The sequence below is a fragment of the Lonchura striata genome, chromosome 4 (assembly GCF_046129695.1).
Source record: "Lonchura striata isolate bLonStr1 chromosome 4, bLonStr1.mat, whole genome shotgun sequence".
NCBI classification, from domain to species: Eukaryota; Metazoa; Chordata; class Aves; order Passeriformes; family Estrildidae; genus Lonchura; species Lonchura striata.
In genome coordinates, this window is record NC_134606.1 from 11,214,234 (window position 1) to 11,238,280 (window position 24,047).

At 42.6% G+C, this 24,047-nt stretch overlaps 1 protein-coding gene across 12 annotated transcripts in view; it reads right to left on the bottom strand.

Annotated features, from left to right (window-relative positions):
• The window catches only part of SORCS2 (sortilin related VPS10 domain containing receptor 2), a 543,792-nt gene that overhangs the window by 40,563 nt on the left and 479,182 nt on the right, over positions 1 to 24,047 (bottom strand). For all 12 annotated transcript variants that reach the window (XR_013339870.1, XM_031504585.2, XM_077782742.1 and 9 more), the window contains 3 exons: positions 3,779 to 3,899; positions 2,386 to 2,519; positions 1,694 to 1,822 (listed from right to left, as the gene is read on the bottom strand). Coding sequence is in view for 11 of the 12 variants with exons in the window: in XM_031504585.2 (XP_031360445.2) it covers positions 1,694 to 1,822; positions 2,386 to 2,519; positions 3,779 to 3,899 (384 nt within the window). In the remaining variant the exon portion in view is untranslated. The remainder of the gene's footprint in view (positions 1 to 1,693; positions 1,823 to 2,385; positions 2,520 to 3,778; positions 3,900 to 24,047) is intronic.

The window sequence follows — 24,047 nt, forward strand, 5'->3', positions numbered from 1 at the left end:
AGGTAAGCAAAAGTGTTCTAGCAAAGGCACCAAATGCATGTGTGATTGAAGCTACTGCATTTTCCTTGGGTTCACAGACAAGATTGCAGATTATCAAAGCCAACTAACAATGCAAGTACTTTCACTGGGGGTATTTTCATTGCCTTTAGTAGGGGAAACCTACTGAAGAAAGAGGGTGCGGAGCATGGATGAGAATTTCACTTGCATGCATTGGAAGAGTCTGTTTTCCAACTTAGAAAGATGCCTGACTAGCCCTCAGGAACCCAGACAATCTGTTATCCTCTCTGTTATACCCTTTTCTAGCATCCAAGTCTTCAATGCTCTAGAGATCTGGGTTCAAATCCCAAAGTTTGGAAAGAAATTAGACCAAACAGCTTCTACATTAACCCAGAACTAATTGCTTAACTGCTGCTTCCAAATCTATTAGTTTCTTAAAACACTTAAAGCATTTGTTTAAATAACTGTATAAAAGAGTGAAAGGACTTACACTTTTAAAGTGCTAATAATGAAATAGTCGGATGTGTACAGTAATTATTTACAGATCGCTTTCACACAGGTATGATATTTTTAAACATCCTTTACAATCAGAGTTATGTTTCATTCTTTTGAATTCCCACTGTATATCACAGCTGTCAGCCCCAACCCAAAAGGCAGCATTTTCCTCTGTAAGGTAAATATACACAGAGACTGTGATTCAATTGCAGATTGGACATTTCAGCATTTGGTTCTCATCTCCACAAGTGACTGTGATGGTGTTATGATAAGCCAGAATAGATGCCAGCTGCAAGTTATTCTCAGCACAGACGTCAGACTACATTGTAGTGTATATTCTATGCAGCATTGTTTATAGTTACTGAAGTTTGCCTTTGATTCTGAGTGTCCCATATGGTCAGGAAAAGAATCTATTCTCCATAGAATTCCTTGCCCTAATGGAAGTGAGAAACTTGAAATTCTGTGAGATGTTGCCAGTTCCTCAGAGCATCATTGAATCCAAACTGAAAATCATTCTGAGTTCAAGAAATGAGCTGAAAGAAAGGACTATGAATGAACATTCCTATCAGAAGTGTAATAATAGATAAAAAATATTACCAAAAAATTAAAATTTGGAAAAAACAGCTCCCCCTCTTCTCAAATGGATTTGTTTTTATACTGCTGTGAACATGCAAAGCAATATTTTTCTTTCATCAGTCTATAGGAAGCTTCTGTTCATGCTCTAAGTCAGAATCAGAACTTTTCCATTTCTCAGTTTTTACAGTTTGCCCTATTTAATTTCATAGAATCATAGACTGGTTTGGGTTGGAAGAGACTTTAAAGATTATCTCTTTCCAACCCCCCTGTCATGTACAGGAACACCTTCCACTAGATCAGGTTTCTCAAAGCCCCATCCAACCTGGCCTTCAACACTTCCAGATATGAGGAATTCAAGTTTCTCCAGGCAACCTGTGCCAGTGTCTCACCACTCTCACAGCAAAGAATTTTTTCCTATTATCTAATCCAAACCTTCACTCCTTAGTTTAAGGCCATTTCCCCTTGTCCTATCACTACGTGTCCTTGTGTAAAGACCCTCTCCAGCTCTCTCCAGTTAAGTATTTAAATGTGAATTTCTTTCAAATGACAATTGAGGCTGCTGGTTGAAATATTCTCCCCCTCTCTAGAAGCCTCATCAAGCCCATGAAATGCAAAATCAGCTTACCCAGTGCTGCTGGTGTATGCCTGCCCCAACACACAGTCTTCAGGAGGTGCTTCTGGGTTAAACCAAAAGTCAGCAAAGCATTTGCTTGACTCCAACTTCAGAGGCGCAGAGCGCTCAAACCCATAATCACTGAAAAACACCAACACTGAACATGTAACTATTCCCACTTCACTTGGCAATCCATTTTGGGGTGAATGAGACTATATTTTTCAAAGTCAATATATTTTTTCAGTGTTATTCTACTAGATGAACATACAAGTTGATGAAACCAATTCTGTTCTAATTTCAATGGTAGCTGTGTACACTTGGGGGAAAAACTGGTTGCAATTACTTTGTCAGTTCTGCAAAATTGGTAAAAAGAGATTTTTTAAAGGCTTCCTTTGACACTCAGACCAACCATTAATTTTCTTTTTTTTTTTTTTTTTTAAGTTTGCCATTAAAATTAATGCAATGGTCATTTTTCAAGTCTTGATCAATAGAAAAAAATGTCAGGATTTGTTCAGTCAGGTGAAACAAATACTTAAACATGGCAACATTTTTACACAAATGCAAATGCAAAAGAAACCTGTTATTCAATAACAGGTTGGCTATTTGCTTATAAATGGCTATGTAGTAACAGGGGCAAAAGGAGGAAGATAAAACCATCTCAAACTCTACTAGAAATAAGCCAAAAGACCCACAGACAGACTCACCATGAGAAATCAGTGTTCACACATTCACAAACTTTGGATGTGAGAGCTGATGTGAAACTTTTCCCTTTAATGCACCATGATGAAATCTTCCTCTTACGAAATCTTCTCTGCTGGCCCATGATGCAACGATCACCCTGAATAGCAAAGCACTGGACTTACTGCAACAGAACCTCCACAAAGAGACCTTGTGTTGTCCTGAGAAAGGCTGGTCTTGCTGCCAACCTTATCAACCCTCTCATCCTCAGATATATATGTATAGAAAGCCCTTATATCCACTGCTGTCCACTAACAGGTCATTACAGAGTTGTAACATAGTCTATATTTCCAGGACGCAAATCTGAAGATGCACATGAAAATGCAAGTGCAATTTATGTTTCATGAGTGCCCAACCTGTGTGCAAAGCTCAGAATGGCCATTTAAGAATTTCATCTGGCTGCAGAGAGCTGAATTTCTCTCAATCATCATATTGACTGTCCACCTGAAGCACCAACCCTGTGGACACAGAATGAACTCTCTCCACAAATACTGCACTGGTGACTGCACAGCTGCAAGTACTCTGTCAGTCATTTTAGTAGTTTCTAATTTCTGAAAGATATTTCAATGTCAAATACCCAATGATACTGTTACTCTTTAGGCTCAGATCTGTGTCATATTCTTTGTATAGACACAGCAATCCCAAACAAGAGGTGTAAAATTAGACATGAGAACTAGCAAATGAGAGCTGGAGTAACACTGAGTAGCATGCAAAAAGTAAATCAACCCTGGTAGAAGAAGCAGAGCATAAAAATTAGAATGATTATGAATAAATATTATGTGTTCCATTTAATAAAAAAATCCCACCACATATTGGTCTCTTTAATCAGTATATATAGAGAGAATTTAGCTTCTGAAAAGTGGATTTGGCCAGAGCATCATGATTAGCACAGCCTTAGTGCATTACTGCAAAAACGGTATTGCCCAAAACAACTGGACTCTGTTATGTGATTGGTCCACTGAGATCCTAAATTACTTCTGGAATGGACTTTACTTATGGCAATTTATATATGAGTATGGTATGTGGTCAGGAAGTTGGCAGAACATGACTGCATGTCGAAATTGTTTCAATCAATATTATACACTTCATTTTATGGGACATGATTCCCAATCCAGCAGGACCACCTATTATTATGGCAGTGCCCCAGATATACTTCTGCCTTTTTTGGGACACAGATCACACAGCCAAAGGGAACACAAAATCCTCTCTGAGTTTAAACTCCAGTGAAATCACCATAAGGAGACTAAGCTGAGGGTGTAGCATCCAAATTCAATTTGGAAACATTTTCTCAGCACGCAACTCTATATGAATTGGAAAGCTATGGAAAAGTTTTGTCAGTTCACATAAAACCATGAATACCTGCAGATTTGTGAGCTCCCAAGACTCATAGTCTTCATCAGTGCACTCCCTGGGGAAGGATGGTCTGAAGTCCACCTTCACCAGTTCCCAGTCTGAACGGTAGCTGATATGTCCAAAGACTCTGAACAAAAGACCAAAAGGAAACTCTTACTGCAAAGAAATACCATACAGCTGAGATTCAAAATTGCAGTCCTATCTTTTCTTATCCACAGTCATAGTTCTCTGCTAAAAGGTCCCAGGTTAATTTTTTTCTTCCACTTTTACTCCTCTTTTACGTACAATGAGTTTCGTTAGGAAACATTGGTCAATTGTATGAAGCTTTACAATGAAGAGATATAATTCATATGTTAAAGGTTTTTCCCTAGCAAACTATCCAGAAATTTAATAGGGAATAATATTTTCTAATTTGGAATAAAAATTTTTCTCTATTATCTTGTGTGTGAAACAGACAGAGCTCTGATTTTGACAGGAAGCTCAGATCAGGGAGCAGAATCCCAGATCACCAGAGTCAGTTTCCAGCCCTGCCACTTATTCCTTATGATTTGCAATTTCTTCAGTTGTTTTTGTTGTGAGATTTTGTGTTAACTTCTACAGTCTTCAGATTGCAATGTGCTATTGTTAAGCACACAGCATTATCATGATATTCTATTAATTTCTAAGGAATACACTACATCTTCACATTGTGCTGGAGAACTCAGAGTCTCTTCTTCATTTCAGATAGTTCAATGTATAACAAAAACCAGCCACATACTACAATTTTTGTTGGGGGAAAAAAAGAAAAAAAAAGGAAATCTTATTACTTTAAAAAGCAAGCTGCACTTTCAAAGCAGACAACATTTTTAAGACAGAATCTTTATTTCCAAAACAGAATGGGTATGTATGACAACCAACAACAAATTAGAAAGGATAAAAATTCTTTTTGGGCAAAAGTAAAATGTATTTGTGGTTTGTATCAGGCTTATGTGACTTACTTGCCAAAGAATTTTAGGTTAATTCTGAAGCCAACAATTTCTGCGCAGTTCATACTGCACAGAGTTCATATTCCAAGCTTTAGTATCATTGTCCAATATAATTAATTCCTTTTGTTTTGTCCAAATCCAGGCACAGCAGGAACAGTACAGTTTTACTAAAAGCATTCTGCAGTGCCCAGTCATTTCTCTTGTCCTGAATTCCAGGTTCAGATTGGAACTGGAGTAGAACAGAAGTGATTGATTCTCTACAGCACAGAGGCAATATACAAAGCATGTTGCCTGAAATCTACCAAAAAGGCTGAAAAATAATTCACAGAGACTAAAGATGTATAGTGATTTCTCCCTTTCCTTTCTGGTGTCTTTTCTGCTTCTGCAGCAGAGGGATGTAGATATCAACAGGTTGTTGATCACACTGCTCACATTATGATGACTGGACAACCCAGGCTCACAGGAAACCACACCCCGAGCAGTGCAGGTAATGAAACACAAACATATGCATTTAGTTTGCATGTCTTACTCTTTTCTCGTAAAACTCTGAGATTAAAGGACTTGGATCATCTAATTCCTTTCCTTCTAAATGTACTTATGGCTCAGAAGTAGGAGCAACACACACAAACTGAAAAATGTGGCTCAGTCCACTGGCTGTATGTGCACATAGGTGTGTGTGGTCCTATTTCTCTCACTGAGCCTAAGGGTTTGGTTCTTTTTTCTGGTTCAGCTGGATCCTGAGAGCTGCTGTCACCATATAATCTTATTCACTGGTAGTTACATACTCAATAAAGTGTCTACTTAGGTGGTCTCTTGCTTTTTCCACAATGCCTGCTTCAATATGACTGGGTTTGCTGACAGACATGAAGTGTCTTTTGTATGCAAAATACCTGTACCTCCTTTTTAAAATCTTTGTTTCTCCATACAAGGTACTAACATAAAGGCAGATTTCACCATATGCTTATGCAACTACCTACCTCAGTGATTGCTGCTCCAGACATCACAAAACTTCACAAATTTACTACATTTCTTTTATTAATTAATTAATAAAAAATACATTCAAGTGCAAGTATCCAAGTCCTGTTAAAGCTTTCCCTCCTGCCTCAAAAATTTTTTTTCTACAGAACAAATGAAATTTTCTCCATTAATGTTAGCTATCTCAGACAGATTAGTCAAGGAAAGTGAAAGAAAGGGAATGGTGTTTTGAGTTCAAGGCAGAACAGAATAAGGACAGAATCTTGAAAATATAATCTCTGAACTACTATTAATGATCTTTGAAATCTCATGAGGGTGATTCCAAATAACTATGGCAAGGGAAAAATGTTGCTTATATATATAAATATGCATACACAACCACACATACACATTTATGTATGTATATAGAACCAGAGATATGAAAGAGCAAAACAGAACTCAGAGTTAGAGAATTAATTTTGATATCCACAGAGATATCAAACAAATTATTGAGGTATCCACTTCTAAGTGCCTTGGAGATAATTAAAATGATAACAAACAGCTACTACAGATTTATCAAAACTAAATCATGTCAAACTAATGTAATTTTCTCCTTTTACAGGGTAACTGGCTTAGTGGATAAAGGAAAGAAAAAAATTTAACATATTTTGACCTTTGTTAAAACTGTTACACATTTCTACCTGACATTGTTTCAATGTAAAAAAGAAAACAGTGCAGATAAAATCCCTGTGAAGAGGAATGGAAATACATATTGAATTAGAAGAATCCAATTTCAAAAGGTAGTTATCAAATAAATAATATTTTGAGATATTTATCACAAAGATATGATGGGTACAAAATCTATATTTTCATTAACAATTGTGGTCAAATAAGAAAGAAAAAAAAACACATAAGGAAGGGAGTGGACATTGACTGATGGAAACAATGTTCAGAAATCAATATGATGACATACTCCAAAACCAAGCAGAAAGTACTCCTTGAGAAAAAAAGAAACCAAAGTACTCCTTGGGAAAAAAGAAACACAAACCCATATCAAAGGTGGAAACCAAAATGGAAAATAACTTTCAAATATCAAATAAAAGACTTGGGGAATTCTGTGGAATTAAAAGAAGAATGCAGTGTTGTTGCAAAATAAGAAAGACTAATTCTAGGTTGTATTCAGAACTCAAAAACAGAAGACATGGAGGTAATTATTTTGATAAACTTGGCACTGGTAAAGCCTCTGGTCTAAGTTTGTGTCTAAGTTTGGATTTTATATGCATGTTTACAGACCCACTAAAAATGAATTTGAAGAAGGGCAAAATGACTCATAAGCTGCTTAGAAAATGTAACCAATGAAAAATGATTGAAAGAATTGGGTTTTTCACTGGAATAGATAAAGCTGAGAAGCACAACAAAATGTTTGCCGTGTCTGGTTATAAAGAGCTGTCTTCAAAGACACCTGGAGGAAAGGCAAGAGAGACAGACAAGGATAAACATAAAAGATACAGCCACATTATTCTCTAATTCCTCCTTCTCAGTACTGGTGAGTTTACATGTGAAGTACTGGGTCCAATTCTGGGCTCCCCTGTACAAGAGATGGAATGACTGCAGGGAGTCCAAGGAAAGGCTGTGAAGGTGATGAAGGGGCTGGAGCAGCTCTCATAAGAGGAGAGGTTAAGAGAAGTGGGACTGTTCAGCCCAAAGAAGAGAAGGCTCAGAGGAAACTGTCAAAAACTGTCTATAAATACCTGGAGGGAAGGTACAAAGAACATTCTCTGCTAGGATTGGAGACAGGTCTTCAGTGGTGGCCAGTGACAGGACCAGAGGCAACAGACTCCACATGAAACACAGGAAGTCTTCTCTGAACACCAGGAATCAACTTTCTGCTGTGGGGCTGCACTGTTGCAGATGCCAGAGAGGCTGAGTCTCCACCCTTGGAGATGCTCAAAAGCCATCTGGGAATAGCTCTGTGTGATTGGCTCTGGGTGGGTCTGCATGAGCAAAGGAGTTTGAGCAGAGGTCAAACTTCTGACATCAATGATTTTATGATTCTAGAACTCTGTATAAGTAATGATTCAAGACGTTGATGTTGTTTATTCTGCCCCACTAGAGTGAGAAATTAGAAAATATCAGGATTATAGACCAAGGTTAGATAAGTACTGCCCAGTTCCACACCCTATAATGGTAGAAAAACTATAGAAATTACTCTGGAAATTATGCAAAATCTACTAGGATAATATGGCAGCTATGTACAAACCATATGTGCAAACAGCAAAGTCACTGTTTCAGAGGTGAACTGCAACATTCTCTTCTGTGGATTTTTAGCAGAAGACTGAAATAACATTTCTGCATGTTGGTTCAGTTTCTTGGAAACAAAAAAAAAAAAGGAAACCAACAAAAACTCCCAAATATTCATTTCCATTATGGCTGTTCTGATCCTACAGACTGAAGACCATGTTCTCACAGAGCACAGAAATTACACTAGTGTTCTCAGCATTCTCTGGCTTAAATAAAATCCCACAGATTTAAGAAAGTGTCCCAGTACAGTCACAAACTCCATTAAAAATACAGAAATACAGCTTTTTAATTCCTAGGGTAAATTTGCCAAGGAACGCAGCATTTTACACACATCCATTTTAGCAAAATCTTTGGAAAAAGAAGTCTTAAAAATTATTAATGCTGTTGCTGCAGTAGCATGTGTTGCAGACACCTCACATGAGCACATTTAAATGTACTACTAAAGATCACTAGAATAAAAAAGAAGTATTTTTCAAAGTAACTAAGGCAGGTATTAAGTAGGATTCAATGGATTAGACAAAAATATGAGCTACAATAAAGCAATACATAACAGCAATCACAATATAATTGCTCAGGTTCAAAATATATAATGTATATGATGAATAAAATCATATGAATGAAAAAAATTGGAATGGTGCAGCAAGTGTAACTGATGACTAGAAGTGATATATCAAGATGATAGCAATTCATAAGCTACTAAAACCTTCCTCTTGATTAACTATATTTCATTAGAAAGCCATCAAATCTATTCTGTTGAAACTATAAAAGATGATGCTGTGATAAATAATTTTTAGAAGAAATTCCAATTACCTTGGAAATTAATTTACTTTTATTTGCAAGAATTTAGGATCCATAATTTTAACTTCAGTGTTTCAGTTGCCATAACAACTTTGTACATTTGTTCCTAGTTCATTTATGAGCACATAATTTTTTAATTTGATTGCATCATTTGATAGATAAGACAGTTTAATGCAGTTTTTAAGCTAACTCATTTAAACTATTTGCTGGAGGATTGCTGGTTATTTCTGTTCCCGATAAAGCTCATAATCAGGCAGAGTTAATTTAATAGAAATTATATGCAATGATAATCTTTTCCAATAAATTCTGTTCAATAGACAAGACCTATTCAATAGAGACTCCTTGTTCAGGTGAGCAGTAGTAGCTGTGTCATCTCCTGCCTGTGTGTTTTGCTTTACTCATGAATACCTGAGAACACTCAAAGCCCTCAGAGTGGTGGGAGTGATCCTGCAGGATTTCCCCACCAAGGTCACAAAGGTCACATGGGGAATTTATTGAGATGTTTAATGTAGCAACTAAAACTGTGCAAGTTTTGCAGTTGTACTGAGGACTAGTGATGACGATTCTGTGATGCACAGTCACTTGTTTGAAACCAGAAGCCTCTTTCATTCTAGACTCACTGCCTTAATCTCCAGTGCTGCACTGGCTTTTGCTCTCCTCTGTTTGAGTTTTCCATCAACTGTGATGTTCAGAACAGGACACTGCAGCAGAGTGTCTGCACAGTGATGAGCTGCCCTGTTGGCTTACTCTGCTAACTTCAGGCCACTTGGGGGTGGCTTCTAGTTTTTTTGAAAGAGACTTCAAAAGTATAGAGCTACTGACAGTAAAATCTAGGATTTTAATCAGGGTCCTTTGAGGGCCTCACATACAGATGATATGGGCAATCTCAAGGACTCTCTCTTGGATAATATGTCTAAATTCCTCTGGAGAGCACTTAAGCAAAGCTGTCCAAGCATGTTCCCCAAATTCTTTACAGATCTAAACCTCAGTAGCTAACAGTGAGTATATGATCAAGCTGAGAAAGGAATCTACACTATGAGAGATGCTAGTTAATTGTTTTAACAATTCTTTCTGTCTCCTTTTAGATGGAAGCAGTCACAGAGCTTTGTCAAAAAATTATATTTATACCTTGTTCCATATTTATACCTTGTTATATTTATACCTTGCTCCTGGTCTCCTTTCTAGAGGTAAATCATATGAGAAGGAATAGAATGGTCAGTGAACTTCTTGTTTTGTATATTTTTTAACTCTCATGTTTTGTGTATTTTTTAACTCTCAGACCTTTCTGCTAAATTTTTTCACACAATTGCAACTTCAGGTTAAATATTCAACCTACCTTACAGTTCACTAGATATCAAAGACCATTTACATTAAAAAATACCAGCATCTTTCTCAGTTATCTTCTACATAAAAGGATGAGTTAGAAGTCTGTTGTCAATTTGTGGTAAGTTCAAAGAGCTGAATTCTTTGCTTCACATAGACCTTTACTACAAATGATGACAATATCCCTGAAAAAGTAAATAAATGTGACAATTTCTTTTTGTTCTGCCTGTTGTGGTTCATATTATTACAGTGTCTTTGAACACAGAGCAAGATATGCCAAAATCTGTGTGGAAATTACCTAGCTGAGGAGTAAAGTGATGAGATGGTGGCATGGAAGGATGCACTTTAGTATAACCACTGCCAACAGGTAGTGCTCTCCTTAACTCACAGGAATAATATTAATGGAAGACTTTCCAAAGGGATATGGGTCGGCAGAGACAGCCATGAATATATCCTACAGTGATATTTAAAGCCTACTATTTTCAAAAGAGAAAATGACAAGTGAATCTTTATTAGATGAGCTCTCCTTCTAACAGTTGTCCTTGCTTCCATTATACGACTGTAAAATCAACAAAAACCTAGATAAGCCAGAGGGCTCCTTCTGGTAAAATGGATGAAAGTAATGTGAGATTCAAGCTGCAGTCTGTTACACATCAAGATTATAATTTGTGGAGTTGCGTTATGTATATGTTTTATTATCCCTGTATTATGTATTGGTTTATTCCTTTGTACCCCCGTGTGCAACTTGGTTTATCCCCAGTTTTCCCGCCTTGTCCGCCCTTCCCGCCTTCCCAGTATCTATCCATCACCCTGAAAGAGGCATTTTACCCCCCCCCGGGTGCCTTGTCTATCACTCGGTGCCCCTTCCCATCCATCCAGAAGCTTCTACTCAGGGCACCGGGTGATTGGGCGAGGACCTGGGGCTCCCCCCATATCCTTCCCCCATTGGACCCCACCATATCCCCCCATCCCGGAGCCACCCCCTATCCCTATCCCCATTGGTCGTTGGATACCCCTCCCTTACAGTTTATAAGCCAGTGCAAGCACCTTGTGCTTGTTCCTGTTGGCTGGCACCGTTCTAGGATATTTGGCCCCGTTGGGCTACAATAAACTCGGACTTAGCCCCCAGCAGGATCCGCTCTTCATTTACCACCGCGAGGCTTGCTAGCGCTGCTCGGGACCCACAAAGGCACTCTCCAAACCCCAGCTGGGAGCGGCGGAGGGTGCCTCCATCGCCCGCCCTCGCCCCAGGATGAGAGCTAGCCGGGGCTGAGACAAAGGGAACCGGGGCGGGAGCGCGGCAGCTGGCGCCCAACGAGCGGCCCCGTTTTTGCGGCGTTGGACCCTCGTTTGAGGATTTTAGGGTCGCGCAGACCTGAAGAATCGTCCTCCTGGCCGTCAGCTACCCCGGCGAGAGCAGACCCACGTTTTAGTGGGTGGCACTCTTGGGGACAGGATCGGCAGCTCTGGAAAGCACCTCCGGAGTCGATTCTCTCGCGGAGAAGCCCTGCGATTGGTTTTTCTTTTCCACCCTTCCCTCTCGGACCCCTGTGGTTTGTGAGTATAGGGGCCCCTGGGGCTTTCCCGGTCCTTTTTTTTTGGTTGGTTCCTTTCCTCTAGGTTTTAGGGGAAGGATCCCTTTTTGGTGGGTTTCTTTTTCCCCGGGGTTCGGGGAAAAAATTCCTGTTTTTGGTGCTTCCCTTTCCGGGCGGGAAGCTTAAGGACCGCGACAAAGCCGGAAGTGTGGTCTTTTGTTTTTCGTTCGTGTTTTCCCAATCGTAGGCGCTGCAGCACGATTTAACATCTAACAGCCATGGGTGCAAGGCTGTCCGTGCCACAGAAGAGCATTTATTCCCAAGTTGTGGGTATCCTTTTAGTGGGGGGAATTAAGGTTAAAAAATCTGAAGTAAAACGGTTCGTTCAGTGGTTGTCGCAAACTTTCCCTGACATTTCGCCAGCTAAATTATACCAAGCCCCTTTTTGGGAACAGGTAGCGGGGAAGATCCTGCGTCAGTCAGATCTCTCTCTCTCCATATTCACCCATTTGGCTCTCCAAATTCGCGATATAACTAAATATCGCTACGAAAGTCTGCCACAGCCAGCCGCAAACAAACCGATCCCCAGTTCAGCGGGTAGTTCATATAACCCTACTCCGCTTCCCTGTCCCTCAGCCCGGTCGCTGCAGTACGATGCAGCGCTCGCCGCTGCAGCGGGGCGCAGAGCAGCTGCTGTCGCTGCTCCCGAGGCTGCGGCTGCGGCGGGCGCTGCGGGAAAACTGCGGCAAAACCCTCCCTCTCTCCCGAAGTCGGGTATTATCAGACAGGCATCCCGGCATTGCCCGCAGGCAGATTCTGGCCCCTCTGAGAATACCCTAGACACCCCGCAGGGCGGTGCAGGCGCTGTCTCTGCTTCTACCCGTTCCCCTTCTTCCCCGCGCTATACAGCCCCGTCCCATAGAGACTCCGTTCGTTTTCAGTTATCCCAGACCCCCGAAGATCCCTCATCCCCCATCCACCATCCCCAAACCCCACGAAATGGCTTCCCTTCTCCCCCCTTCCCCAGGGCACAAGATGGAGGTGACCGCGTGGGTTTTCCCGCCACTCGTGCTCCTTCTTCCCATGATCCCTGTCCTCCCCCCTCCCATAATCCCTTCCGGCAGACCAACCCCTTCTGCTCCCCGGATTTCTCCGCCCACCTCCCTCCTCCACCCCCCGTCAACTCCCCCTCCCTTGAATTATTCAACACCCCACCCCTCAGCTCCACCCCCGGGGATGGGAGTCCCCACCATACCACTCCCCCTGCTCCAGACCACGCCTCGTCCCCTGGTTCCCACGACCCCACTTCCAGTTCTCACGCTTTCGGTTCCGGGGGGGGGGAGCGTGGGAACCCCGATCCACCCCAGTCCCTACCTGCCTTCTCGGCCGCACCTGTCACCTGTACCCCGCGGCAGGGGGGTAGGCCCCTTGCACAGTGGTCCCCCATCCCCCAGCAGACCATCAAAGAGCTCTGCAAGGCCAAGAAGGGGTTCGGGATGGAAAGCGAATACTTCCGAGGCTTATTAAAAGCAACCCTCTCCTCCAAAGAATATGTCCCAGCAGACATGCGAACTCTCTTCTCCTGTTTAATTACCCACGGAGAATTCCTCATCTGGGAATCCGAGTGGAAGCGGGAGATCAGAGAGGTGTTACCTGACCTCTGGGCCAATGCAGATAGCTCTAGGGATGAGGATGGGGCTGTAATATCGCTAGACCACTTGTGCGGGGAGGGGGATTGGAAAATGGGGACCAAGCAAGCGGAAAAAATCCCCAGAGAGGCGCTGCAAGTCAGCACTAGGGCGGCAGAAAAGGCGTTTTTTAAGTTAAGACCCAGCGGTACGGTTATTAACTTCTTGTCCCTAAAGCAGGAACCCCTAGAACCTTTTGTCGCGTTCGTGGATCGCTTGCATTACGCGATGGAGGCTCAGGTCCCGGACGAGAGGCTGCGAGAGGGGATGCTTGCCACAGTTGCGAGGCAGAACGCTAACGACGCGTGCCGGCAAGCAATCCTCAGTCTGCCCCTGGACCCTGAGCCTACCCTTCAAAGCATGCTACAAGTCTGTGCGAGAAAGGTGACAGTTCCTGCTAAAGACATTCCAGAGACTCCTAAACCACCAACAAAGAGAGTAGCCTTCGTTGAAGCCGTGACACCGCCAGCCACCCCTTCTCCAGATCGCCGCCCTACAGGAGCACCCCCGAGGGGACAACAGCACCATCAGGCCTGCAATCTATGTAGGCAGAAGGGACATTGGGCTTCCCAATGCCCGCTGAGGGACGAGTTTTTTAGGTTTAAACAGCAGCGACAAGAAAAGAGTGCCCCCAACTCGGGGGGAAAACAAAAAAACTAAGTCATCAGCGCAGTCCCTCCCTGCGCGAGGACATAAATATGGTGGGTTCTATAACATCAGAGGAGGGGAGGGACGACTACCATCAATGCCCACCTGAGGACGTTTCACTGGACTTGACACACCGGACTATGGCTGACGAACCAACCTATATGAGGGAGGATGTGGATTTCATTCCCGCTGCTTGGCTGGGTCGAGGCCCGAACCAGCCCAAGCCGATACTTAACATCGTATCTGGTTTCTCCCCATATAGGTTGGCCCTGACTGAGGCTCTGCACCTAAGGGACAGCGACTGGCACTCCATCACTGTCGACACAGAGGACCCGGAAACCTGGAGGAACCTCCACAGTAAGTACATCGTTCTTGGGGACACAAAATTCACGCCTCTCGAAGTCACTATTGCACCATCCCTGACATCCAGGAACACCGAGCGATTAGTGGTGTGGCTGCACTGCCCCCATCCTCCAGTCTTCCTTCCCAAGGGCCAAATCATCGCCCAAGCCATTCCAGCATCTGGGCCTCCGGCACACCCTGAGGATCTATGGAAGAAGTCAGCGAAGAAGAGCTACCAGGTGTGCCAGGCCCAGGTCATAGGGAAGGAAAGACCAAAGCTCTCCTGCTATATGCGGAAGGATGGGGAGTACAAACACCTAAGCGGTCTCCTAGATACAGGAGCAGACGTGACAGTCATTCCCGCACGGGATTGGCCGTCACGCTGGGAATTGCAAAACGTGGCGGGGAAAATTCAAGGTGTAGGGGGTTCTCAATTGGCAAAGCAATCAAAAAACATCGTAAAATTTGAGGGGCCGAACGGACAATCGGCCTATTTACGCCCGTTCGTATTAGATTACACAGAACCCTTATGGGGGAGAGACCTGATGGCCCAGTGGGGGGTCACAATTAACATCCCGACCCCCCAGGTTTTTCGGGCAACAGTCACTGAGGAGCGTCCTACCCGGAAACTTAATTGGCTCACAGATACACCAGTGTGGGTAGAGCAGTGGCCGCTCAATAAACAGAAATTAAAAGCGCTTCGGGAGCTCGTGAAGGAGCAACTTGCCAAAGGGAATATCCAGGAAACAACATCCCCCTGGAATTCCCCTGTCTTTGTCCTGAAAAAACCTGGCAAAGACGAGTGGCGCCTCCTTCATGACCTTCGCGCCATCAACAATGTAATAGAAGACATGGGTCCTCTCCAGCCAGGGATGCCGTCCCCCACGATGTTACCAGAAAATTGGGAATTAGCTGTCATTGACATCAAAAATTGTTTTTTCCAAATTCCCCTACACCCTGATGACGCACCACGGTTCGCCTTCTCGGTTCCTTCCATCAACCGAGAAGCCCCAATGGAGAGATACCACTGGAAAGTTCTTCCCCAAGGCATGAAAGTCAGCCCAAGCATTTGCCAGTGGTACGTCTCTTCATTACTGTCCCCTGTGCGTGCAGCCACTGAGGGCGTGATCATCCAGCACTATATGGATGATATTCTTATTTGTGCCCCCAACAGCGATCTACTTACACACGCGCTTGAACTGACAACCAGTGCGTTGGTTGCTGTAGGGTTCGAGCTGCGAGAGGATAAGATTCAAAGAATGCCACCTTGGAAGTACCTGGGTTTAGAAATAAACAAGCGGACCATTGTTCCGCAGAAATTGACCATAAAAAATTCAATTCGGACTCTAGCCGACGTGCAGCAGCTGTGTGGGTCTTTAAACTGGGTGAGACCCTGGTTAGGTATTAACAACGAAGACCTAGCCCCTCTTTTCAATTTATTGAAAGGGGGGGAAGAGCCTAGTTCTCCCAGGGAACTCACTCCAGAGGCCAAAGCTGCTTTGCAGAAGGTTCAGGAGGCAATGTCTGCCAGGCAGGCCCACAGGTACGATCCGGGCCTGCCCTTCAGATTCATCATATTGGGCAGACTGCCACACCTCCACGGAGTCATCTTCCAATGGGCAGACACCCTAGGAAAGGGCAAGGATCAGGACAAAAGGGACCCACTCTCCATCATAGAGTGGGTATTCCTGAGTCATTCACGATCCAAAAGGTTGACACGGCCACAAGAGCTGGTGGCAGAGCTAATCCGCAAAGCGAGAACGCGGATTCGGGAGCTAGCGGGGTGTGACTTTGATCACATCCACATTCCTTTGAAATTAGAATCGGGCCAATTCACAAAGGCAATGTTAGAACACCTGCTGCAAGAGAATGAATCATTGCAGTTTGCACTGGACAGCTACACCGGAAAAATTTCTGTTTTGAGACCGGCCCACAAAATTTTCAATTCCGAAATCCAATTCACTCTGTCAACAAAACAAATTCAGAGCAAAAAACCCTTAAAGGCTCTAACAGTTTTTACGGACGCGTCCGGAGGGTCCCACAAGTCAGTAGTGACTTGGAAAGATCCTCAAACTCAGCAGTGGGAGGCAGATGTTGTTGAAGTAGAAGGATCCCCTCAAGTAGCTGAGTTGGCCGCAGTCGTTAGAGCTTTTGAGCGGTTCTCTGAACCTTTTAATTTGGTAACCGATTCGGCCTATGTAGCAGGTGTAGTGTCTAGAGCACAGGATGCAATCCTGCAAGGTGTCTCCAACGATGCCCTTAACAGGTTGCTCTCTAAGCTGATAAGGCTAGTCTCCCACCGAGAGCAACCGTTTTATGTGATGCATATCAAGTCACACACCGACCTGCCGGGGTTCTTGGCCGAGGGCAATCGCCGTGCCGATTCCCTCGCTGCCGCCCCCGCACAGCTGGCGCCACTCCCGGACAAGTTCCAGCAAGCAAAGATCAGCCACCAGCTTTACCACCAGAATGTGCCTGGTCTGGTCCGGCAGTTCCATCTAACCCGGGACCAGGCCAAGGCCATTGTGGCCACATGCCCGTCCTGTAAGTCGCTCCCACTACCATCAGTGAGCGCAGGGGCTAACCCTAGGGGTCTGAAGTCCTGTGAGGTGTGGCAGATGGACGTTACTCATATCCCCTCCTTCGGGAGGATGAAGTACGTCCATGTCTCCGTGGACACCTTCTCTGGAGCAGTTTTCGCCTCTGCCCACACAGGGGAAAAGGCCAAGGAAGTAGAGAAACACCTGATACAAGCCTTCTCCATGCTAGGCGTCCCAAAACAGATAAAAACAGACAATGCCCCCGGGTACACATCCAAGGAATTCGCAGGCTTCCTGCAGCAATGGGGAATAGAACATAAAACTGGCATCGCCTATTCCCCAACAGGTCAAGCCGTGGTAGAGAGGACTCATCAAAGCATCAAAAGGATGCTTAAACAACAACAGTCGTCAGCTAAAAATGAGTCCCCCCAAGTTCAGTTAGCACGGGCCCTTTTTACCATCAATTTCTTAAACTGTTCCTTCGAGTGCCTCAACCCCCCCATCGCGAGGCACTTTAATTCCTACGAGCAGAGCAAGGTCAGGGAAAAGCAGCCAGTTCTCATTAAAAACCCTGAGACCTGGCAGCAGGAAGGACCCTATGACTTAGTCACCTGGGGACGGGGGTACGCTTGCGTATCCACGCCCTCAGGCCTGAGATGGGTCCCTTCCAAATTCGTCAGACCATATGTCCCTAAGACCCAGAAGAGAAAACCGGACAGTCCTCAAGTTGGGTACGCCGCCCTCCGACGGCGGAAAAGGTCCCCCTCACCTGGTCCCCCCTCTTCCCTCCCTGGCTCCTGGAATTCTCTGTTCCCCTTTGAGTTAGACCTCCCCTACCTCGACTATTAATTTCAGTTGCTTTCTAAAGAAACAGGACTTTTGCTGCTGCTGGGACTCATTGTGTTTATTACAAGCTTTAACATAATGATGAACTGAAACCCTTGAACAAAGAAGGGTTTCAAGAAGAAAAATTTCCAGAAAAAGGAAACATCTAGTTTCAAAATGAGCCCAGTGACTGTGAAGCCCCCGTTTAAAGACTTACTTTATCCTCTTCACCTTTCTTTCTTTTTAAACAAAAAAAGGAGGAGATGTGGAGTTGCGTTATGTATATGTTTTATTATCCCTGTATTATGTATTGGTTTATTCCTTTGTACCCCCGTGTGCAACTTGGTTTATCCCCAGTTTTCCCGCCTTGTCCGCCCTTCCCGCCTTCCCAGTATCTATCCATCACCCTGAAAGAGGCATTTTACCCCCCCCGGGTGCCTTGTCTATCACTCGGTGCCCCTTCCCATCCATCCAGAAGCTTCTACTCAGGGCACCGGGTGATTGGGCAAGGACCTGGGACTCCCCCCATATCCTTCCCCCATTGGACCCCACCATATCCCCCCATCCCGGAGCCACCCCCTATCCCTATCCCCATTGGTCGTTGGATACCCCTCCCTTACAGTTTATAAGCCAGTGCAAGCACCTTGTGCTTGTTCCTGTTGGCTGGCACCGTTCTAGGATATTTGGCCCCGTTGGGCTACAATAAACTCGGACTTAGCCCCCAGCAGGATCCGCTCTTCATTTACCACCGCGAGGCTTGCTAGCGCTGCTCGGGACCCACAAAGGCACTCTCCAAACCCCAGCTGGGAGCGGCGGAGGGTGCCTCCATCGCCCGCCCTCGCCCCAGGATGAGAGCTAGCCGGGGCTGAGACAAAGGGAACCGGGGCGGGAGCGCGGCAATAATTCAACATATTTTTCTAATTCTCCAAAAGAACATAACAGAGGTCACATTTCAGTGGCCTTTCTAAATTGCAACTAAAGAAATGATGAATGTTTCCATGTGCAAAAGTAGACACCTGCCTACATAAAGCAACTGCACATAAAAAATGCTTGTGTATACAGGAGATCATGTGCAAATATGCTGAGACATTTATGATTTAAATGTCTTAAACTACAAACACATGCATATATTTAATGCACTAAAGAGAAGAGTAGGGTTTCTTGGTTGGGCTGGAGTTTTTTTTGTTGGTTTTTTCTTTTCTTTTTTTTTTTTTTTTTTTTTTTGCTGCCAAAGTGAAAAATGAAGGGAGGAAACAATTTAGTTGAAATTGAACCAAAATATGTTTTTTCATTGTTTCCTGCTCCCATAAGCTAATATTTGCTATTCATTCTTTAATGCCAAAACATCTTGGTTTTAGCTCTTTTGGGGAAAAAGAACGGAAATGAATGCTTAGTTTCTGAGAAGTGTTGTGGAGAAGCATAATGAGGGTGTTTCCACTTCATCCAGGAGTTCAGTGGCTCCATGATATTTGTGAATTACAATTTGTTTAATTACATCCAACATTTTTTCCCATCTATTTGGTAAATTCCTGTCCAAGAGCAACCTTTTAACATGTATGCTGTTTGGAAAACATTGCAGATTTAGTACCTAGCCTAATGTCATATGCAGAAGTAAATACAAGGTGAACAGTAAACAAAATTGTTTAAAGAGAAACATGTGACACTGTAGAGGTAGCTTTTAAAATTTTATAATTCTTTAGCTAATACTCTCTTTCCTACTCATATATTTAAAAAGCAAGTCTCGTCATAATTAGAAATTCTTAATTCAGACTTCACCTAGCAGAGTTAGAGCTAATAGACTACAGTCATCTAAATTGTGGTTCCTTCAATTTGAGAGCAAAATATAGTTCAAGGCCCCAACCAAAAGTAAATGAAATGTTAAAAAAATTTAGTTGTTTTCTAAGTTTGTAATGGTTATTTATCTGAAATAGAAACTAAAAGGGAAGCATAGTTAGAGGATGAAAGCTTCAGGCACTCTCTCTGTGACAAGGACTTAAAATTACACAAAGCCTATTCTGAATGAAAAAGTCATATCCCCCTTTTCTCTCCTCTCCTGCAGTAAATAGGGACAAGGTGATAGATTTTTACAGAACATGGATTCCTAACTTTTCAGTTCCTCCTACTCAAATATATTAACAGATTCGTCCTAAAAATGTATTAAATATTGTTGGAACTCAAAATGTCCCTCAGACATTTTTGAAGGTTCCAGGCCCGGGTCAGAAGCATTTTAGACCCTGGCAGGCAGCTGGAAACAGCTGTGATTTTGAGTTTGAGCCATGGAATTAGTTACGAACTTTGAAGGTGGAACAAGCAGTCACAAAAGTTTAGATATTATAGTAGAAGTAGTTACAAAGTAGAGGGGAAATTTTTTTAGTATTGTACAGGGGGGTTTTAACACCTGTAAAGGGCGGGGCGGTTTACTTTGTACATGGGGGTCAGAGGTTTTAAGATGGAGGAAAGTGGGCCGGTCCTGTTCCTCCTCTTTTTTCTTCCTTACCTCCATGTTCTTGGTGATGTTGGCACTCATGGATTGGTTTAGAGTAGAAAAGCACCATTTAATATAGGTAGAGGACATTGGGGAAAAAAATGTAAATATTTAACATGTAATGTACCATATAAAAGATAGCAGCAGCCCTGGGTGGGGGGAGAGAAGAAGAAGTCAGGAGTCAGAGAGGATGTCAGGGTGTGTGTGTGCCTCTGCCTGAGCTGCTGACCAAACCATAGTAGCCAGAGAAGACAATCTTTTAGATAGCTTGCAATAAACTGCCTTGAGACCGAACAGCAAGAGGCTGCAGAGTTTTTCTTTGCAAGCACGGGTTGGAGGAGAGACTCTTACACCACATGGAGCCCCTGAACCAGACCAGGGTTCCAACAAAATATGGGCTTTAAAGTGACACTGAAAGCACCTGTTCCTGTGCTTCTGTCTACAACATGAAACTGTAAGGAAAGAAATTTAAAAAACAAACTTTACCCACTAAAATTCTTTTGAGCAGAGGGAGAGACCGGGGCAATACCAGGTCTTGACTCCAAGGTCACAAGTTGGTGGTGACACTGCAGTGCTTTGACTTGCTCTGCTAACATCTGTGTCCACAGATGTGACAGCAAAAGCATTAGGCTTGCTGCTAACCAGAGATCTGTACATCTGCATTAGCTGATATCTCGATTAGATTGGAACAGAAGAAGCAGTTTGCTTTTCCAATGCTTTTTTTCACCGCATTTCCTCTATCTACTCTCAGATATGTTTCCTCTCAGGCAGAGAGCAGAACAACCATTTCATAATTGAGCAATGATTCTCATCCAAGACAATAACTAGTTGAAAAGATAACCTAGAATTTGCCTTCAGAAATCAGCTATTCTCCAACATAATGAGGCTTTATCTATCTTTTATCTACCTTTTACAGGTGTTGCAATATGAGAAAGTCAGTAGAGAAGAATTCAAAACACAGAGAAGTACCTTCACTTAGTAAGATGCTCAAAGAGAACAGGAAAAGAAGTGTGCTGCTATGTGTGACAATAAGCTCCACAAAGTACAGGTAATGTTAACTGTTATTATGTTTTTATAGGTGAGGTTGACATTCCTAGCAGAATCAACAGTTACAAAATATCTACCTAATATCTAACATCTATTAATATTCACCCAGTTTTGAGTAAATTAAAATTAGCCTATCTTTCTGTTTCCATGATCACCCAGGAACCCAAAAGGAACACAATGGGCATTCAAGACAGCAAAACATGTATGCAGGAGTTCAGAGATGTCATAAAGTTCCCAGCAGCATCCAAAGTTGTTTTTTTCTATGAGACAATACAAAAAAATAACCCTGTGGAAAAAAGTACAATTATCCACAAGGAAGATTTTGATTCTACCTGACATAAAGAAAAGCAGTTCTTTTATGTAACCTCTTATTGGCCTTTTAAAAGGGTATGGTTATTGTGCCTACGGGTTTACACTGCAATCTACATTACCTGGTTTGCTAAACCCTCCCAGAAGCTGAGATGTGATTTAGAAGTGTTTTTAACAGGTTTGAAACTTTCATTACATTAACTATTTCCTCTAAAGAGAAGCATCAATATTTCAGACACACAAAAATTCTTCCTTTTGCAATGAGTTAGGCCATTACTCAATCCAGTATTAGCAAGTAATTTTTCCAACAATAAAAAATTGTTCACTATAACACTGGGTTGCAGTGACTTTCAGTGTTACAAATTTAGAACAAAAAAACACTACTAGTCCATGCACTATTTTGATGAAAATAATTTCTTAGCAAAACTTACTGATTTATTTAGCAATAAATACTGTATTTGAGCTCCTCATTTAGAAGTTGATTTTTACACAGATCAAGTTTCCTAAAATTTATGAATACTTTATTTCTTATCTTTCCTAAACTCCTAACTAGGCCTCTTTAGAAATGGAAGTCTAGACAGATTGAAAACAAAATGATTTTCCTAAAGATTTTGAATACTTTACCACTAAAACTCCTAAAAAACTTAAATAGTTCTTTTGCAGAGCACAATGGAATAAAATATATTTTCCTTGCATTTGTATGTACATATCTAGAATACTGCAGGGGATTTCAATTAATGATTTAGATTAATGTTGACTGACAGATGACAACTGAGTTTTATGAAAACTTTTGACAAGTTAGCATTTGGCTTTCCTCTGTGTTTTGGAGAAAACACAAAACTTTCTGAAATGAAGATTTGGTTCACATTTTCCTGTTTCTTCAGTAAAGCTTATTAGACCACTTCATTTTGGAATGGAAAACAGTCATGAGTGACATTCCTGAGGGGTCAGTATTGGGACTAGGGCTCTTAAACATTGTCAGTGCCATGGACATTGGGATCAAGGGCTCCCTCAGCGAGTTTGCCAATGACACCGAAGTGTGCCATGTGGTTGGCACACTGGAGGGAAGGGATGGCATCCAGAGACACCTTGACAGGCTTGAGAGGTGGGCCTGTGTTAACTTCATGAAGTTCAACGAGGCCAGATTCAAGATCCTGCACCTGGTTGGGTCAAGCCCAAGCACAAATACAGGCTGGGTGGAAGAATTAACTAAAGACAGCCCTGATGAGAAGGAGAGGGGTGTGTTGGTTGACAAGAAGTTCAACATGAGCCAGCAACGTGTGCTTGAAGCCCAGAAAGACAAATTTATCCAGGGCTGCATCCAAAGCACTGTGTTCCTCAGGGCAAGAGAGAGGATTCTGCCACCCTGTAAACTCTCATCAGACCCCAGCCATAGTGCTGCATCCAGCTCTGGGGTCCCCAGCATGAGAAGAATGTGGAGGTGTTGGACCATGCCCAGAGGAGCTGTGGATACTCCATCCCTGGAAGTGTTCACAGCCAGGCTGGATGGGGCTTCAAGCAATGAATTCTAGTAGGTGTCCCTGCCCATGAGAGGAGGGGTGGAGCTAAATGGTCTCAAAGGCCCCTTCCAACCCAACCATTCTGTGATTTTATGATTCTTTGATTTTGGATAAATTAGGACAGAACTGGAATTCAAATGCAAGACACTTACAAGTCCAGTCCATATCCCAGGCACCATGATGGAGAATGAGAATTCTCTTATGCACAGACTGACTTCAGTGAAATCAGGATTTTACCTTAACAGTCAATTTCAGGACACATAAAATATTCTTTGATTCTTTTGTGACTTCATTCTAGAAGCTTTAAATTAAATACTGTCTATTCCTTAATTTTGCTGCACATTTTTTCAGTTATTACCTTCCCACTTCAGAATCATGCTATCTCTCCTAATTTATGCAGATTTTGACATCATACTCTTTATTCAAAGTCTTTATTCAAGCACATTCCATACCAAAGGAAGAAAATCAAATTCCAGTACTAGGAAAATATATCAGACTAAGTCCTTGGACATGGGTTTGGGGATTCCTCAAGGTGAAAGATACTAATAATTTATTTCAATTGCCATTTACAAGTTCACCTTACTTGGAAGAAAATTCCATCTAACAAAATTAAAAGATGGCATAGTGGATCTCTGTTTTTTTTTTCCCAGGGAATGTGTATTTCTCAAAAGCAACAAATCACTGTAGATTAAGTCAAACACAATAACTTAGTACAAGAATAAGTTTTCAGGAAAAATGAACTAAGCCAGACAGAATGACAAAAGGTCTTGACATAAAGTCAGACAGAGCACCACTGGGTTGACAACATCACCCTGAAGTTAAAACAGCCAAAAGCAGTGGGAGAGACAAGGAAGTTGATATAATGGCAACAATGAAACACATACTGAAGGTTTATTCTTCTCATTGTCTTTAGAATCTGGTAGGACATTTGCATGTGTCTTCAGGGCCAGTCTGTGCTATTAAATGTTTGATGCCCACCATGCTCAGTAAAACTA